The 19,776-nt window shown below is 36.7% G+C and overlaps 1 protein-coding gene across 1 annotated transcript in view; it reads left to right on the top strand.

Annotated features, from left to right (window-relative positions):
* LOC114049980 (pecanex-like protein 2) overlaps positions 1 to 19,776 on the top strand; it is a 369,169-nt gene that overhangs the window by 14,031 nt on the left and 335,362 nt on the right. Inside the window, exons 2-5 of the mRNA XM_027871475.1 lie at positions 6,037 to 6,242; positions 6,756 to 6,876; positions 8,293 to 8,329; positions 18,112 to 19,410. Of these exons, the coding sequence (XP_027727276.1) occupies positions 6,037 to 6,242; positions 6,756 to 6,876; positions 8,293 to 8,329; positions 18,112 to 19,410 (1,663 nt within the window). The remainder of the gene's footprint in view (positions 1 to 6,036; positions 6,243 to 6,755; positions 6,877 to 8,292; positions 8,330 to 18,111; positions 19,411 to 19,776) is intronic.

The following is a 19,776-nucleotide window of genomic DNA, read 5'->3' as shown; positions in this document are numbered from 1 at the left end:
ATTATTAACATGATTCTTATTCATAACCCTAACAAGAGGTAATCTTTTGGATTAGTAAATAAAGGACACTGAATTTTAAACTCATATAACTGTAATTTAGCAGATGAGACTCAATGCATTAAAGTATATATTGTGTAAGTCTAAGTAGCAATATTACACTTGCCTTTAAATGACTTTATTTATTGACTGGAATTATTGTTTATATGGGAACATTTGCAAATATAGATCTTTTTTTAAGTTCACTATCCATTATCATAATCACTTTTAACCTAAAAGTCAACACAAAACTAGGCTCATTGCTGGTACTCACACCAGCTACCAAAATTCTAGCCATCACTGGGGTATAGTCTCCTCTATTTTCTGCCCAGAAGGCAACCCTAGTGTGGATGCAAGAGACATCAATTTCATTTGGATGCTACAAGAGTTTATTTCATTTTAATAATGTGGAGGTCTTTTCTATCTGACAGATTTCCATGTGATAGATATCCCAAGAATCCTATCAAGTTCATGAGTATAACTTTTTTATGTATCATTATCTTTCAATACATGCCCTTTAGAATTACCTCCCTATTAAATATCCTGTCTTTATTCACTTTTAACCATATTTTGCTGAAGACTTTAGGTGCTGAAGTTATTTGTGGATGTTTATACTAGAATTGAGTAAGAAAAGCCTACTATATTCTTTTTAATGTTTTATTAATTGGCTTGATTCATATGCCCTTTCCCTTCCTGTACTATATTTGCTACTGGTTTTGCCTGACATCTTAATTCCAGTAGAGCATACATTCAATGTTGTGATATCTACTGCTAGAGCCATTTTAACCAGATACTCTCTAATGAGAAGTAGCTAAATAGCACAGTAGATAGAGTACTGGTCCTGAAGTCAGGAAGACCTGTGAACTATCTGTGTAACTCTGGACAAATCACTTAACCTCAGTTCCCTTAACTGTAAAATGGAGATAATAACCTACCTCACAGGGTTGTTAAAGTAAGGATCAAATGAGATAATATTTGTAAAGTTCATAAAACAGTGCTTGGCAAACAGTAAGCACTTAATAAATGCTTGTTCCTTCTCCACTTTTTAAATGGAAAGAAAAGTGAGAGTTAAGACAAGGTCTGCAGAACATTTGTCCGGCTCATCAAAATTTCAATGCCCCTGCAGCTACTAGCTGATGTCCGCTTCTACTACTCCTAGCTATCCCAAGATACTCTCTACTGCTTCAGAAGTTACTACCACATTGAGAAAACAGGCCAGGCAGTTATTTGCTTTAATAAATTTGGTGGAAATCACTTCCACTAAAGTTATAAATAAAAGACTGAAGCAAGTAAATTTATTGGAGGTTTCTTCCACTAATGAAAGAAAAGCATGTAAAGGCATGTTCTTTAATAGCATATCACTGGTCTGTAAGCTAGGAACACTGCTCAATAGAGAACAATAACTACAGTGCCTCACTGAGATACGGAGATGACCCTGGAATCTTGAAAGCTATGCCACTACAGTATCAGCTCTGGTGAGTGCTACAAAGTGGGAAAAATTTAAGTGTAGGCCCAGAAGATGGACTGTGTAACTAGCTTAGTTTAGAGTCTCATTTCCAGGCTGGTTAATGGGTGGTGAATTTTTTATATACAACATGTCTGAAAGAACATTTTCTAAGTCCTGCAGTTTACAACAGTGGAGTAAAGAACCTATTCCAGCGAAATTATATGTAGTTGCTTCTCTGCCCCGCTTCCTTCCCTCACTAATCCTTCATGTGTGGAAGCAAGCCAACCCCAAGCTTTCATATACTTAACTAGAATATCCACTGAGCATGCTCCAAAAGGGGAGGCTAGGTGCATGGTCAGTAAATATTCCAGTCAAGCACATGGAAACTGGGGAGGGCAATTGCAGGGAGGAGTAGAGACAAAAGAGTCCTACACTCAACTCTCTGAAGTTTTGAAGTGAACAAATACAGTTAGAGTTACTTGCAAAAAATAAAAAAAAAAAACACAAAAAACAAAAAACACTAAACAAAGATGCATTCTGGACCCTAGAAGAAATCAGAGCAGCTCTTTGAAATGGCACAAGATTTTCATGCTCCTTGAGGGATTTCTCACTATTGCCAAACATCACATTCTGTGTCATTGTATATGTATGTTGTCTTTAGAAAACACAAAAAGGGAACATCTCTACAATTAGAATGTTTTTTTTTTCTTTTTAGGCAATTGAGGTTAAGTGACTTGCCCAGGGTCACACAACTATTAAGTGTTAGGTCTGAGGTCGGATTTGGACTCAGGTTCTCCTGACTTCAGGGCCAATGCTCTATCCACTACACCACCTAGCTGCCCCATAAAATTAGAATTTTTAAACTAAGTTTTTTGAATATTTTAAAATCATAGCATCATATATTGAGAACTGGAAGGAATCTTATCTAACTCACTCATTTTGTAATTCAGAATGATGAGGCTCATGAGGAGGTCAAGTGACTTGTTCAATGTCAAACAGCTAACGTCATTGAGCTGGGATTTGAACCTAGTCCTTTAATGCCAAATCTACTATTCTTTTTCCTGTACCACAAAATTATTAACTAAAAAATTAAAATGTGGACACTAACCTAATTAAAATTTTTATATTGATGATTCACTTGCCTGGACATCATAAGGAAATGAGAGAAACTTCATAAGTTAACTTTCCAGATAATTTGGCACTGTCATAAGTACCCAGACTTGTTTTATTTGAATTGTTTCTGGTGGAAATATTTCTAAAATATATCCCGTACTTCTCTTCCAGTGTGAAGGTTACTAAGCATAGTTTAACATTTTCTTAATGATTCTGACTCATCGTTCCTAAGCTCAGTCCTGATTTTGCGTTACAATACCGATGATGCCTTCTGGGGCTTTGGTAGTTTATGAAGTCTCCTTGGAGGTTTTTGTTTTTGTTTTGTTTTTTACCATCTTGTTCATCATCAAACTGTTAGCTGATAATTTTTTGCTCTGATCAGTCTTCTAATATAGTTTCACATCTTAAAATTTGCTGCTTCTGATCTTCTAATAAGCATACTTATTAAAATGGAACTATATCTAAAGTTAGAATAAATAGGTTCTGAGTGAAGACCTTGAGTGGCTTTTCTGTGAGTAAAGGAAGCGCTGGGAATTTTCAAGCACTTTGCAAATCGATCTTGGCTACATAGAAGTTTCTTTCTTTCTTTGTCCCTAGTATCTTGTTTCCAGATATCTGACCCCTAATTAACTGACTAATGAAGACTGTGTAGATTCAGATATTTGAGAAGGAAATCTGGGAGGTCATATTTTCCTGTATTTGCTTACTATTTTGGGAAATACTAACGTGGCTTTGCGATTTCATCAATGTTCAGTATTCCTTCCAATAATAAAAATGCCTACCCATCCTATGCTATTCTTATCTATATCAGGCCATAAGTTTGCCACAGGGCATCTACCCAATGTGCTGGAGGCTTTCACTGTTTTTTTTTTTCCTCCAACACTAGGAAGGTACCATTGGAACATTCTAACAATCTACATTATCTCTTGCCATGTGACATACCCATCTTCTCCTCCTATCATATATTTCTATGATACCATAGTTTACGCCTGTTCTTTGAAATCCCTCACTGGTACTATGTTGCTACTCACTCACATTCACCATGTGCCTTTCCATTGTCCTCTTTGTGGTATTTATTTTTAGTTTTTTGGAGGCAGCAATAGTTCAGGTCCCACTGCCATTTAGCAACATTGATAAAATGTTAATATTAAAAAAGATGCGGATTTGGGGACAGCAAAAAGCTTTGCATTTTCCTGAAAGCAATCTTGACCACTTTTCCCTGTCCAACTCTGGGCCCAGCTTATTATCCATCTAATTTAATTAGCTTTATCATCACTGGCTTGCCATACCAGTACATGATGGAGGAAGCCTGATAGAGAAGAAAAAATCCTAGCTTTGTAGTTAGAACACCCAGGTCCAAATCCTGTATTTGATGTTATCTATGTGACCTTGGGGAGGTCACATAGCTCTCTTGGGCCTCACTTTCTTCATGAGGAAAACAAAGGGGTGGATTTTCATGATCTCTGGGGTCCTTTCTGGTTCTCTATCTATGATATATGACTTGGGCTTTATAGTATGACATGTGTAAACATGAAGACCCATGAAAACCTTTATATGGCCCAGCAATTACATTTTGGGAAAGAGTATTTGAAGCAAATGCCATGAGCACTACCACTGCTTTGTACTTCCTAGCTTCTCCAACCTCTTCCTCACCATTAACTTCTCTAACTCTGATGACACTCTCTTCACATAACATGTTTTATGACTGTTAAAAGCTGTCTCAATTTACCACCAAACCACCTTGCATCAGAAGTCCTTCCTATTATCTAGTATCTCAACAATATACACTCCTGCTTCTCTGTGATGTTGTTTCACCCAATGTTAAATTTTCTTGGAATCAATTAAAGACATCAGGGGGATATACCTGTAAGGCATTTGTCTTATGTCTAAGCCTGCTCTCAAATATTTAAGGAAAGAGGAAAAGGACTTGATTCAAACTATATAAACTCACAAGAAATCTTCTCTTAATGGAACATAATAGACAGAACTCTTTTTATTATCAGTTATTTCCATTAGGATTTTTCTAAGGGTTATGGTACCCTCTTTGGTCTCTAAGAAGGCTAAGTGGTGGTATCAAAACTAATGTACTTTAAAAACAGGGATAAGAATGAAATTGTTATGGTCCCTCCCCCATCTCCTTTAGTTACTCCATAAATGATGTTTTTCCATCTATTCAAAATCCCTTGATGTTTTTGAATGGAGGTTTCCCCATAAAATGAAACCTTCCAACATAACAATAGAAAAAATAGAAAGACTTCATTGTCAAACACAGTTGACAGAGTTATTCAGATATGTTTTATGTGTGATTAAATAAGTTGGGTGGCCTTTACTTAAGGATTTTGCAAATTATACTCCATTGCAGGTTGTCCCTTGTGTTCCTTCGACCTCCTTCCCTCCTGCCCTCCCTCCTCCTTCTCTCTACCTCTCTTCGCCATTTTTCTGTATATATATATATATATATATATGTAGCATATATATGTATGTATTTATATATGTATAAGTCAGAGAGTGTAGACATATGTAAAACTGGAAGAGGGATGAATGATAATAAGTGGCCACTAGAAACTTTTGTTGAGCAATAATGACCTTTAGATCTCTACTTGACCCCTGCTTCCAGTATTTCGTAAGTAGTAAAAAAAAAAAAAAACCTGCCATTTGTCTTCTGGTAGAAAAAGTAGCTCACTCATATGTTTATTTAATGAGGTAACAAAATTGATTTTGCTCCACGAAAAGCATTTCTGTCAGCAAATCAAATGTCATTAATCTAGTCAGTATTATCCCCACATCAAGGGATGATGAGCAATGTCTTGCTAGCCTCAGAGTCAAAGGCTTTGAGTTGTATTCCTAACCCTACCATGAGCTACCTAGTCAATTTAGATAATTCAGATAAATTCTTGGTATCCCAGTTTCTTCATGTAAAAAAAGAAAGAGTTAGATTAAATGATCCCTAACATTTCTTCTATTGCTATCTTTAACTATCTAATAATCCTGACTGAATTTTCTTATCTTCATAAATAGCTGGCTGATTTATTTTTAGAAAGCTGCTGGCTTTTTCTCCTCCTGTACTCTCTGTATTCCTAACTGCCAGAAAAAGTCATCAAATTCGAGATTCTATTCAATTCTAACTATGTAATCAGATTTAGATATACTTCTAGACTTAGTTTCATAGGATAATATGGCTATCACCAAGTGCCTAGTCTACTGGCGATTGACCTTTCCATACATAGCTAGACTGGATCTCAGAAAATAAACCTTGTCTGTTGTTAGGACCCTATTTTCTAGCATGTTAGATGCTTTTCTAGAGTATAGAAGGGGGTTTGAGCTATCAACATCACATGATTAGGAATTGAAGTAGGAAAGAACTTTATCAGACTATAAGTAAATAGTGGTGTTGGGGACACATTAAGTTTGGATTCATCCTGATTTATTTTTTCCCTCAGGCTTTCCCTCCAAATGCAATCACCATCTTCATTTACTGCAGTTCTGTGACCATATTCTTCACAGTAATAAAGTTGATCAGTTATCGTCTGCACCTTATGTTTGATGAAGGAGAAGTGATTCAGCAAAGGAATTCCTTAAATACTGAAAGACAAAATAAAGATAAAGAGGCTAATAGTGAAAATATAATTCATCACAAGAGTCCTAGGTAACTATCGCACCTTATGGAATCATTCTATAATGCAATGCTTATTTTGATGGTTTCATTTTTCCTTATCCATTGATTCAGTTTGTAAATCTATGCTCAGTAAGTAGACATGACTGTATTTACATATATCTGATGTTAGTTATATTTGTAATTATATGTTACATATAATTCTATGTCCATATTTATTCCCCTTGTTTTTTCCCAGCAAAAATCATATAAATATGAAGCATCTTTTCAGCAAACCAGCCTGATTATTTATGATAAGACTTAGAATTTGATCTAAAAATTGGTTGTGACAAACAGACTATTTTACTTTGGTATTATTTTTCTAACTCAGTGCTTTAAATTTGCCTTGAAATTCTAAAGAGTAAGAACAAAGTACCTGTTCATGTTTATATATGATGACAAAACAGACTGGAAGAAATTGGTTTTGTTACAGAACCATGAAAATTATCCTTTTTTTTTTAGCAATATCTCTGATTTAATTTTTTTCTCTTCATGTTTTTGCATCAGCAATAATAGACAGACCAATAATGGGAAAATAGAAGAGGTCAATCAAAATCTCTCTACCCCTCCACTCCACTGTAGCTCAAGAGGACACAGCATAAATTCTCATCATTCTTCTGGCTTATTGGTTAGTATCTTCTTTTACTATATAATTGTTCTCACTTTATTTCAGAATTCATTTTTACCTTTTAACAAGACTATATATTGAAGATTTATGTTATGTGGTGCTGTTGTATGTGTACTGATTTGTATTCATTTGAAGACAGAATCATCTGCCTGTTAAATAAAAGTGGACTCACATAGCTATTAGTGTCAATCTTGAAGTCAGGAAGACTTGAGCTCAAATGCCACCATTGATACAAACTAGATGGTAACTGGTGTGTAAATTTGCATCTTGGGTATTTTTTTTATCAACTTGGGCTTACATTTAACCTTTTAGAGCCTCCTTTTTCACAAATGTAAAATGGGAGTAATATTGCCAGTAACAACTACCTCCCAGGGCTATTCTGAGGCTCATCACATTTGATGTCTGTAAAGCACTTTGCAAATTTCCCAGCAGTACATTTTGTTGAAACGTGTGATGGGAGGCAAAGTAGTAGCTCTTGGAGACAGGATGGCCTATGTTCAAGTCCTTCCTCTGACATATATTGGCTGTGTAGCCCTAGGCAAGTCACTAAAAAGCTCTGCCCCCAAGTGGCACTGTGACTTCAAGTTGTAGAACAAGTGTCAATTTGCATTGGTGGAAAGAATTCATCATTCAGGGGTTTCCTACATCAATGAAATCATGGGCCCAGACCAAAAACTATGTAGAAGACAAATATTATTATTGTTGTTGTCACCTAATAAGACTGATTTTTCTGCCTTGTAAAGAGAGGAAATATGTCTGCAAGGAGTTTTTCACATGTTAATTTAAATTACTAGTCATGAACTTTTAGGCCCTTACAAATTGACTTCTTACTATAAATCTACAGTGTCCTCATATTCTCAAGCTATGAAAGTTTAACATTGCACTAAAATTTGGAGGATACTTTTAGAAATTTTCTTCTCTACACTTGCAGTGTTTTAACTTTGACAGGAAAAACTTAGCTATGATCCTGCACATTCTCTTCTTTCTCACTTTGGAATCATCAATTATGCAATTCTTTGTACTAAGAATGCCTCCTGTACTTCTTTCCATAAAACCTCGTTCCTTCTTCCCTTCAAAATCCTACAATTTACATTCTTTCGAAAATAACTCCTGGTTCTCATTCCTGTAAATCACTCCACTACATTTCTGTTCTATCCTTTTTCCTTCTCACTTCTTAAAATAATTTGTGCATGTCTCTATATTTGCACAGCTATAATTAATTGTGTAGATATGAATATATCTGTGATAGTCTTGCTTTACCCACTGGATCATAAGCTTGTTGACGACAGGGACTATACTGTCTGCCCCTTACAGCACTTTGAAAATACCATCTGCTCAATAAATGGTTTATAAACTCCTGATAAAAAATATATTCAATTTAAGTAATATTGATTTTTTTTCATTTCTTTTGTATAGGAATTGCCAGCACAAGAGACAGTTGAAGATCTGAAAGGTATAGTGTCTTTATTGCCCATAGGTAAATAGATAAATAAAACATTTATTAAGCATTTACTATGTGCCAGGCACTGTGCTAAGCACTGGGGATACAATTGTAATGGTTAAAAGAAGACAGAACCCTACCCTCAAGGAGTTTACATTTTAATGGATGAAGACAGTAAATACAAGAGGACTGGAAAACAGGGAGGAAGAGATGCCCTTGTAGAGAAAGTCATGATGCAAAGTCCTGAAAATCAGGAGGAGAGCCTGGAGAGGAATGAGTTCAATGGTGAATAATTATTTTAGTTCTTTTTTTAAATATGTTATTCAGTTTACGGGCAGCTAGGTAGCACAGTGGATAGAGTGCTGGGCCTGGAGTCAAAAAGATTCATCATTTTGAATTCAAATCCAGCCTCAGACACTTACTAGCTGTGTGACCCTGGGAAAGTCACTTAACCCTGTTTGCCTCAGTTACTCATCTGCAAAAGGAGCTGGAGAAGAAAATGGCAAATCACGTGTGTATCTTTGGCAAGAAAACACCAAATGGGATCACAAAGAGTTGGACACGATTGAACTGACCAAACAAACAACAAAAATTCAGTTTAAACCTTTCTCATCAGAAATTATGTCATGTTCAAATTTGTTTAGATCAATTTACTAGTCAAAATCATTGCCTCAGAAACACTGTCCAATGACAAATGAAAATAGTATCACTAAGTCACTGATGTCAAGTATTTTTCCTGTGGCATGTACTTTGAAAAATGAGTGAGACAAATTATGTAGCATTCTGGTTAGTTCATCTTTAAAAGGTTATTGCTTCCACCTATCTCTGAAAACTTTCCTTATTTAAAAAAATAATTTGCATAGATAAATAATTCTTGAGAGGTACATCGAGAAGTGGATATAGAGCTGGCCTCGAAATCAGGTTGATCTGGTTTCAAGTCCTGCCTCTAATACATAATAGCTGTGACCATGAACAAGAGATTTAGCCTTTTAGTGGCCCCACGCATCAGCTTGGATCTTTACGATCCCAAATTGCTCATCCTTCCTAACATTATTATCTTTGAGTGTTTGTTCTGTCTTCCTTCATTTCACTAAAAAAGCAATTTGTTTCAGTATGCCTCCCTTCATTCTCAAATGGTACCATATAACTGATAAGAGATTCTTTCTACTACCAGAAGCCATGTTGGTTTTCTTAACATAACTTTGTTTTTGCAGTATGAATATGTGAGTGAGTGCTTTGATTTGCAGCATCATGCAGATAAGATTCAGGGGCTACTTCCCTCATATTGCTAGGGAAGATTTTTGGTTGTGTGAAATTCTTCTCAAGTAAATGTGGGTCCAAGTTCTGAATACTTTTTAGATTATCAATCCACAGATATATATAGTTTCAAAATAAGTTGACATTTTACTGCTTATCTTTATATCTGGGACAAACTCACAGCATACATTGTTTTTTTTAATAAATCTCTCAAAGTCTGCCATGGAACATTGTGGTCTATTAAGGTAGAAGATCTTCTTTCCAAATGACTGCAAATATATTCACTCACCAAATTCCTTGTCACATGCTTGAGTATAGCTGCATAAAAAAAGAATAATTTCACGGAGGCCTATAAGTCGATTGATCTTGGGGAAGGGGTCATGCTCTCATGTCATCAATACAAACAGAACATTAGCATGTAGGCACATATTAACAGTATAACTTTGTGGTGTTATTGAGTTCATCAAAGTCAACTATGTCGTCCCAACAGAAAACAGATGGCAAGATTAGAAATATTGAAGAATATCAGGTTACATGCTATTACATTGTTTTGAAATGATCAATATAAACATTTATCAAAATCAGCCAAACTGGCATTCAGCAGTCATTCCACAAGAATTTAATGAGTCCCTGCTACATACCCAATGTTGTCTTGGGCTCTGGGATGATTGCAAAGTAATGTAAAAATAGTTGATATAGTAACTATTGTAGTTAGAGAAACAAGAAATATATATATGTGAAATAGTCTCAGCATGGTGCAGGAGATTTGGAGTCAGAATTCCTGGGTTCAAATCCTAATTCAATCACATGTCTTCTAAATATTTGATCTTAGGCAAGTCATATATCTTTTTGAGGCCCCAGTTTTTTCATATTAAAAATAAATAGAGTAGTTGTAAAATGATATGATCACTAAGAAGCTTCAAAGCAATCATTTGAACAAACCAGTATTTCAAGACATGTCACAAAGCAGCATATAATTAAAGACAAATCAATGGACAGACACTTATCTATGTGTAATACTCTGCTCTGAGTCCTCTTCTATTCTTTCTGTATACTCTCTCATTTTATTTCATCAGCTCCCATAGATTTAGTTACTATCTCCATGCAGAGGATTCTCAAATATGTGTGTGTGCATTTTATATATGTGTGTGTGTGTGTGTGTGTGCGCGCGCATGTGTGTGTGTGTGTGTGTGTGTATTCCTAGTCTCTCTGCTGAGGTCCATTCCTGCAACTCCAACTGACTATTGGATATTTCAAATTGAATATACCATAGGCACCTCAGGCTCATCATATCTAAAAAAAGAACTCATATTTTCCCCCAAACTCATTCCCAATTTCCCAATTTCCCTTTTTATATCAAGGGTAATACTATCCTATCAGTTAGTTGAGTTCAATTAGTGTTATCCTTGACTCATCCTTTTCCTTCATGTCACATATCTGGTTAATTGTCAGATCTTGCTGTTTTTACTTTCACACTATCTTTCACATCCCTCCCCCCATTTCTAAACCCACAAAGACACCCTGTTGTTTCCTTCCCTTATCATTTCTTATCATCTGCAGTAGCCTCCTAATTGATAGGATATAAGCTCATTTAAGGTAAGAATTCTTCTTTCTTCCTTCTTTACTTCCTTCTGTCCTTCCTTCCTTCCTGCTTTCTTGGTATTTTTATCCCCAGCATGTAACATAATATCTGGAACATAGTAGTAAACTACAATAACTTCCTATTGATTCTAAGACCAATTATAAGCTCCTTTGTGTAATTTTTAAAGCTCTTTACCACTTGGCCCAAGTCAACATTTTCAACCTTGTTACACATTCTTCCCATTCTCACACTCTAGGGTCCAGCCAAATTAACCTTTTGATGTTCTTTCCATGACAATCCATCTTCTGTCTTTTGCACTGGCTGTCCCTCATGCCTAGAATATACTTCAATTTCACTTCTGCCTCCTAAGATTCCTCATATTCTTCATAACTGTTCTAATACACCTATGTGAAGCCTTTCCTGATCTCCCCAGCTATTAGTGCCTTCCCCTTTCCCAAAATTACTTTGTAATTATCTTGCATGTGTTTCATATTTATGTGCCCATTGTCTCTTTTGATAGAAAATATGTTTAATTTTTATCTTTTTATCTCCAGGGCTAGAACTGGGCCTGACAAATATCAAGAATAGTATATAAGCCTGACAGACACTTAATAAATGCTTGTTTATTGATTGATTGAAGGCACTGTGCTAAGTGCTAGGAAAAGCAAGAGGTATGAGGTAGAAGCTGATATTAAAGAAATTAGATTCTCTTTGGAAAGATAAGTTAAATGTCAAAATTAGTTAACAACCATAAAGCTTCACATACAGTAATAATGTCAAATGAATGCTATGACTTTGGAGGCAAGAGAGATCACATCTAAGCTAACTGGGGTAGTAAGGAGAGCATTCACAGAGGACGTGAAACTAAAGCAAGGTTTGCATGAAGAACAGGATGTTGATGAAATGGAGAGAAGGGGGAGAGGCTTCAAGGCAAGGAGAATGGTATCTTTCCTGGTCCTCCCAGCTGCTCATGTCTCTCCTCCCAAATAACCTTGCATTTACCTTGTGCGTACTTATGGATATACTTGTTGTTTCCTTCTTCAGAACGTCAGTCCTTTGAATGCAAAACTTTTATTTTTGTCTTCCTATCCCCAGCAGGTAGCACAGTGTTCAGCATGTGGTAGACCCTTAATCCATTTGCTTGTTTGCTTGTTTGGTAGCAACCAACGAATTAGTTAACCTTTCAGTTAACATTAGAGTGAAGATTACCTGCAGGGAGACTTGTGGGAGATAAATTAGGAAGGAAGCCCAGGCCTGAGTTTGAGAGCCTTGAATGACAACATAAGTAATGTTTGTATTTTATTCTGTAAATCAGTTGTCTACCATCCCAGTATTAGTACATTAAAATAACTAAACTTCTCTTTGCCAGCTTATTGGCACAGTTCTCACTTGGTCAAGTGGCACACACCAGGAGTCAGAGGGAAGGTGGGAGCCAGGGATGAGAGAAGCAGAATTCAAGGAGGGGAGAAGATTTACCCTCTTGGACAGACTGTGTTCTATTTCAGGAAGCTCACTGTAGGATGTGCCATCAGTGACAGATGAGTCACTCCATTATTCTTCCAGGTTTGCTCCCCCTAGGGAACAGTGTCTCTGCTGAAGGAGTGGATCCTTTCCTGGGTTGAGCCAGATCCTTACCAGACACCACTGCTGGTCTAGGGTCCACCATATTTTAATATGTCTTGATAATGTCTAGCCAAACTGACCTTCAAGCTGTTGCTTACCCATGACCCTCCATCTCCTGACTCCAGGGCCTTTTTTGCATCAGCTATCCTCCATGCCTGGAATGTACTCCTTCTGTGCTTCTACATTTTGGAATACCTAGGTTCCTTCAAGACTCAGCTCAAGCTCTAACTTCTATATGAGGCTTTTCCTGATTCCCTCAGCTAGTAGGGCTTTCCCATTCTCCCCCCCCCCCCCACCAAATAACAGAATTATCATGAATATATTTTGTGTGTCTCTCTTGACAAAACACAAACTCCTTGAGGGTAGGGACTGTTCTGTTTTGGTCTTTGTATCTCCAGTGCATAGATAGCACCTACTAGGCACTTTACAAATGATTTTCTTTTCATTTATTGGTCAATTGGAGGTATCCAAAATAAAAAAGGAGGAAAGAACAAGGCAGATCTTCATTTTCTCTATAAAGTAGGAGATGTGGTCATCTACTGAGAGAGAGGGGCAGAGATGGCATTGGGGGCTTGAGGAGATAATAAGAGGTAGTCCCTATAGAGAACATGACAGAGGAAAATAAGTCAGGGAAAATAAACCAATCACCTTGAAGCACCAAGAATCCTGTTGAGATTAAATATATTTATTTATAGTGGACTTAGCACAGTTGTATGACTTTGTATAGGAGCATTCAGCAGAAGAAACATCTAGGGATGACCTAAAATTGATGAATATCTAGTTGTGAACAGTAAAAAGAAAAGAGGGAAGTGATTGAAAGGCAGAGGATACTACCTAGTTGAACTGCTTAGTTGTAGATTCTCAATGAATAGAATGAATGAGCATTTATGAAGTGTTTACTATGTGCAAAACACTGGGGATCCAAATGTAAAACAAAGATGTTTCTGTTCTTAAGAAACTTATATTCTAATAAGTGGAAACAACACATGTTGGGGAGCGGTGCCCAGGGAGGGATATTTTGGCTTAGAAGGTTACGGTTTTGGTGAGTAGTACCATAGGGGAATAAATTGACACATTTTTTTCCAGTAGCAATGGCAGTAAATGATTTCATTATGATTCAAGAGTTGAGAAGTTTTGAAAGGGTAAGCAAAAGGAGAGTGTGCCTGTGGTTGCTCTGGCAAGGTAGTAAAGGAAATGTGTCTGGAGCCTGCCTAAATGCCTACATGAGGAATTTACAAGTCAGAGTAGGGATGTCTCTGTGTGACTATCTATTGTGTGAATAAACCCTGAACTTTCCCAAGTCCATGTGGGAAAATGCTATTCTCATGCTTGAAATGTCCTCCCTGCCCTTCTTTCCTTATCGAATTTTTATCCATTCTTTTTTTCTTTTTTTTTATGGCAATTGGGGTTAAGTGACTTGCCCAGGGTCACATACTAGTAAGTGTTAAGTGTCTTAGGTCAGATTTGAACTCAGGTCCTCCTGACTCCAGGGCCACTTATCCACTGTACCACTTAGCTGCCCCTATTTTAAAGCACAACTCAAATGTCATTTCCTAGGTTAAGCCTGGCTCTCACATATAAAGGTGCAGAACGAAGTGCTAATTCACTTTTCTTTTTAAAGAATCTTTTATTAATGCCACGTTTTTCACATCACTTTCCATTCCCAAGGCCTACATTCCCCCAATTAGAATGCCCCCTTATAACAAAGAACAGTGAAACAAAACAAATCAACATGGTCTCACTCTGCATGTATTGTCCAATACCTCTCTCCTGAAACACAGGAATATGTTTCACTATAAGGTCCTCTGAAGTTTAATGCACTTTTCATGAAATATTTTATATTACAGTTATCTGTTTTTGTGCCTTAGCCAGTTTCTAGACTGTACCCTTCATTAGGAAAGGAACCATGCTTTATTTAAAATCTAAATCTCCCTTGTTAGTAGCTAGGACAATGCTCTGTAGATAGTAGGTGCTTAATAAGTGTTTGTTGAATGAATGTTTAAGTGAATGAATGGAATGATCTGGCTTTGGTTGTGATATAAGACAATGATTGAAGGTGGTACTTACAAGACAATGTCCGAGTTTCACTGTCACTGGTGACTGTTTAGATTACTTGCATTGGACCATCATTTAGGTACATAGAAGAGAGGACAAATTGGGACTGGGTCAGAAGTAGCTCCACCCAATTGCCTAAAATAAAATTTAAAAAAATTTTTAAAAAAGAAGTAGCTCCAGCTTCCATAGTGGTACTGGCTTTTCATAATGATCTTGCATTCTCTGTGATTTTGTGTGGATTCTCTGTGTTCTTCCCATGAGATTTAAACAACAGAGCTTCATTGTGTACGTGTTTGTGGGTGTGTTTTCTGGAAGAGGATCTATAGATTGGGTCAATTAGATAAGATTATGTCCCATAATTATATTTTGTCCCCAAATTTTGCTTACTTCAACAAGTCAAGCCAAGTGGACAACTATCTATTAATAATCATTGATAAGCATTGATAAGTAAATTTTAATAATAATTAATTTGGGGAAGGCTAGCTGGTGCATTGCATAGAGCACTGGACCTGGTATCAGGAAAACCTGAGTTCAGATATGGCTTTAGACACTTACTAGCTATGTGGCCCTGGGCAATGCATTTAACTTTGCCTTAATTTTCTCACCAGTGAAACTGGGATAATAATAGCAGATAGCATCCATGAAGATCAAAGGAGATAATATTTGTAAAGCACTTAGCATAGTGCTTAGAACATAGTAAGTGCTATATAAATGTTTAGTTATTATTATGATTAAACAACTACTATGGACCAAGACCAGTGCTAAGCACTTGAGATACAAAGTAAGGCAAAAAGCAACAACAAAATTGAACATCTTGCTCAGAATGTGATTTCTAAGATATTTTCTTCCCTCGCACCTCAAGTGTAGTATCAGAGATAGATAGCAGTAGCTGACAAAAAAATAATAATAAAACACAGTTCTTGTCCTCTAGGTATTTAAAATGAGGGAAGAATAAGAGAATTTCCTTGTCTTTATGTGCTCAGTACCTAGAACAGTTCCTAATACATTGTAAGTCCTTAATAAATGGTTGTTGATTGATTATAAGTTAGTTAGTGATATAAAACACATGCCTCCAGTATTATGTAAATGCCAAGTGATATTATACAAATAATAAATGATTTAGGATTTTAGGGGAGGGGGGAGAGAGGGAAGAGGAGGAGGAGGGAGAGAGGGAAGAAGAGAGGGAGAGGGAGAGGGAGAAGGAGAGGGAGGGAGGGGGAGGGGGAGGGGGAGAGAGAATGAGAATTTATCGAGGAAAATCTTAATGACGGAAGTAAGGTTTCAGCTGTGCACTAAATGGATTAGATACCAGCAGGTGATAGAGAAGTGATGAAGAAAATAAATTCCATGTAAAAGAAATAACAAGCTCAAAGGTGCAGAAAAACAACACATTTGGGGAGGGTGGAAGACTATTAGAAGAGTGCTGCACCCTTAACCACTGCCATGTGGAAGGGATAACTGTATTTAGTTCACTGAGGAGTTAAATAACTTTCCTGTGGTCACACAGCTAAAGTGGAGAAGATATTTAGAGGAGTAGTGGGAGATAATACTGAAAAGATAGGGGCAAAACTGTGAAGGACTTTAACTGCTAAGCTAAGGAGTTTGGACCTTATAGGAAACAGGGAGACATTGAATGGTTTTGTTCAAGAGAAGGAGATGATTGAAGAGTGTTTTAATTTTAATTTATAAACATTAATCTGGAATCAAAGTACAAGATAAATTCTAAGAGGAATAGACTAGAGATAATGAATCCAGTTTAGGTGACTTCTATTTGAAATATTAGGTGATAGTATTGAAATTCAGTACCTAGGATAGCACCTTGCCTATAATAAGTACTTGATAAAATATATCATGGTAGGGAGAGCGCTGAACTTGGAGTCAGGAAATTTGGGTTCGTATCTAATCTCTGTCACCAGCTAAACGGGCAAGAGATTTGACCTCTCTAAGCCTCACTTTCTTCATCTGTAAAATAGAATATTAATATCTGTAGCACTTTTCATAGATATTTTGAAGTTTATATAATGTGTATATGATCTACATAATTACATAATTTATGTAAAGTGATTTGTGAACTTAAAGTTCTAAAGCCTGAATCTTGAGTTTTTGTTATCAAACCTGTGATTTAGTCAGTGTGAGGAACTCCAAGTATGGAAACCACCTCAACTGATTTAAATTGTCAAATAATCAACAACTTAGAGTCTTAAAGAATTATAGTTATCCCTTCCACATCGCAACTTTCCCCATCATGATTTCTATATATCACAGGTCATCATAAGAAATTAAATGGGAATTGGTTGGAAGTTTTTCAGACAATACACAAAGGCCAGCTGATGACACAGAAAAAGTTTAGAAATTCAGAAATGCATAAAATATATGTATGGTATTATATAATATCAACCCAAATTTTACAATAAGGCATTGTGACCACCCCATAAAAGAAAAGAAAAAATTCATACTTTTTCTGTGGCATGAAGAGAGGGCCAAAAATTTTTATATGGTTTTTCCAGATCTTTGGGGCACCACACCCTTAACCACTCCCATGTGGAAGGGATAACTGTATTTGGTTCACTGAGAGGTTCAATAACTTGCCTGTGGTCACATAGCTAGAATGTCAGAAGCAGACTTAAATTTAGGTATTCCTGACTCCAAGATTGGCAATGAATTTGTGCCTTGTTGGCTATTCACTTCTTATTATTTATTTCAATTGAATTAGGATGGTAGTAGAGGAAAAAGAAACAAAACGACAAATCTGAGAAATGGCCTGAAGGAAGAATTTTAAATGTTTGGTGGAGCTCAAGGGAGAGATTAGAATCAATGAAGATACCTAGGTTTTACACTTGGGAGATTAGGAGAATAATAGCACCATTTATAGTCATAGAATTCTCTATTCAGCAGGAAAAACTGGCTTTTGGGGGAAAGAAATAAATTTGGTTTTAGGCAGTTTTCATCACCAACAGAAATGTGTTTGTTAGCATATGTGAAAGTGCTTTGGATGCTCCATGAATCATTTATACAAATTTGCAAGTCATAATTATTCTCCTTCAGATTCAGTCATGAAACAAAAACCAAGTGCCATAAGGTACAAAATTGGGTGTCTGGAATGCAGTTAAAGATTGTAATTTTAAAACAGTTTCAAGATGGAGGCTTTTCTCTCCTCCATTTCAAGCTTTCACCTGTCTTTGATGCTGGTCTATTTTTACTTTTCATTAGTGTTTGATGCATTGGGATACTATGCATTTCAGGTGCTGGTCAGTGACAGACTGTTTGTCTATTCCAGGTGTCATTCTATCAGAAGATCAGCCTATAGCACCAGTGTCATCTACCTCACCATGTATCAAGACAGAAAATTTACCTGTCTCTACAGCAAACATGTCAGATACCGTGACTACAGCAGCAATATTAGTGAAGCCAGTTGCCATGGAAACAGTGATCAATAATGAAGTAAGAGGAAAAGGAGAAAAGGTAGAGCGTCCTCATCACCACAGATCAGAGGATGTTTTGGTGGGCAAAGAGGTGATGAAAAAGTTGCCACATCTCTCCTTGTCTCAATGTGATGTACTAGGAACTGGTATTGCTTTCCAGCCCTGGGGAAGTGAGAATTCAGTGCTAATCACAGAACCTTTAAGCCAGCCAAAGGGTTCCAAAAGAGAACAATTACAAAGTAGATCCCCTCAGGACAGCCTGAGCAGTAGCTGTCCTCAGTGTAACACTGTCATCAACAAACAGGTGGAGGAAGAGCCAGTGAACAGTTCCTGTCAGGCAGATCAATCTTTAAATGAGGAAGCTGACTGTTCAGACAGTGAGGTTGCCATCACTCTTGTTGATAGTTCTCTCCCTGGAGAACCTTTGAGTCTGCATGAACCCATCAAAATAGTTATCACAATGAGCAGTACTCCCAACTCCATGACTGAATTAGAAAGTTCCCTACATTTGAAAGTGATTGGCACAGAGAAAATGGGAACAAGACCAGATGCTCACCCATCTGTCACAGATGTAACTCATCCTCAAAACAATGAACAGATCAGAATTCCTGTGATCACCTTTGAATTGTCAGAAGATGGTGGAGGTAATGCTTGTCCAGAAATTAGTGAAAGAGAAAAGACTTCAGAGAGATTAATGGTGGATGTTTCTTCTAATCCATGCTCTGGCTATGAATCTGGAGAGCTGGACAATGCAGCAAAGGAATGCAATGTTACCCCAACTGGCGATTTGGAAACAACTCCACTGGTGGCATCTAATCTGACCTGCAAAATGGAAGTGGACAAGGAAGGGCAGGATAGTCTTGACCCATCATCTTGTAAAACAGTTCATGAAAAAAGACATGCTCGTGTCCTCAGTGTGGATAGTGGGACAGATGTTCTATTAAGTAAAACTCCCACAGAACTCCCAAGTGATAAGGAGAAGACATTGCCAACTTCTAAATCTGACCTGGAGGCTAAGGAAGGGCAAATTCCAAATGAATCCAATTTTCTAGAATTTGTCTCCCTGTTGGAATCTATTAATACATCCAAGGTGATGGCATCTAATCCATCCAGTGGCACAACAGAGCTGATCAAAGAAAAAGGGGTCATTGGAGGTATGAGTCATGTTCGGCACTGTTTAGATCTAAAGAAGGCAAGAAAATTATTTACTTTTGCCTCTTCACAATGAAAATTTGTCAAATAGTGAAAAAGGCATTCTGAAACCCTTTGCTATTTAGATTTATAATGAAAGTTTCTAATATTTGAATGTTGAACTCCATCTGGGATGTGTTTAAAAAAGTGCTGATCTTTAAATTATTTTAAATTATTTTAATGATATTAAGGCTATTCTTGGATTGTGGAAAAATATTTTTATAAAATTCTGGTGTATATATTATTAATTTTCTTTATTAGAACAATTTCAAGGACATATTACTAAAGATGGTAAATGACAAACGTATTTCTTCATTTAAAGAGCAAGT

Source organism: Vombatus ursinus, unplaced genomic scaffold (genome assembly GCF_900497805.2).
Source record: "Vombatus ursinus unplaced genomic scaffold, bare-nosed wombat genome assembly UNPS02014798.1, whole genome shotgun sequence".
NCBI classification, from domain to species: Eukaryota; Metazoa; Chordata; class Mammalia; order Diprotodontia; family Vombatidae; genus Vombatus; species Vombatus ursinus.
Note: the sequence above shows the minus strand (reverse complement) of the source record. Positions and strands in the feature narration are given on the sequence as shown.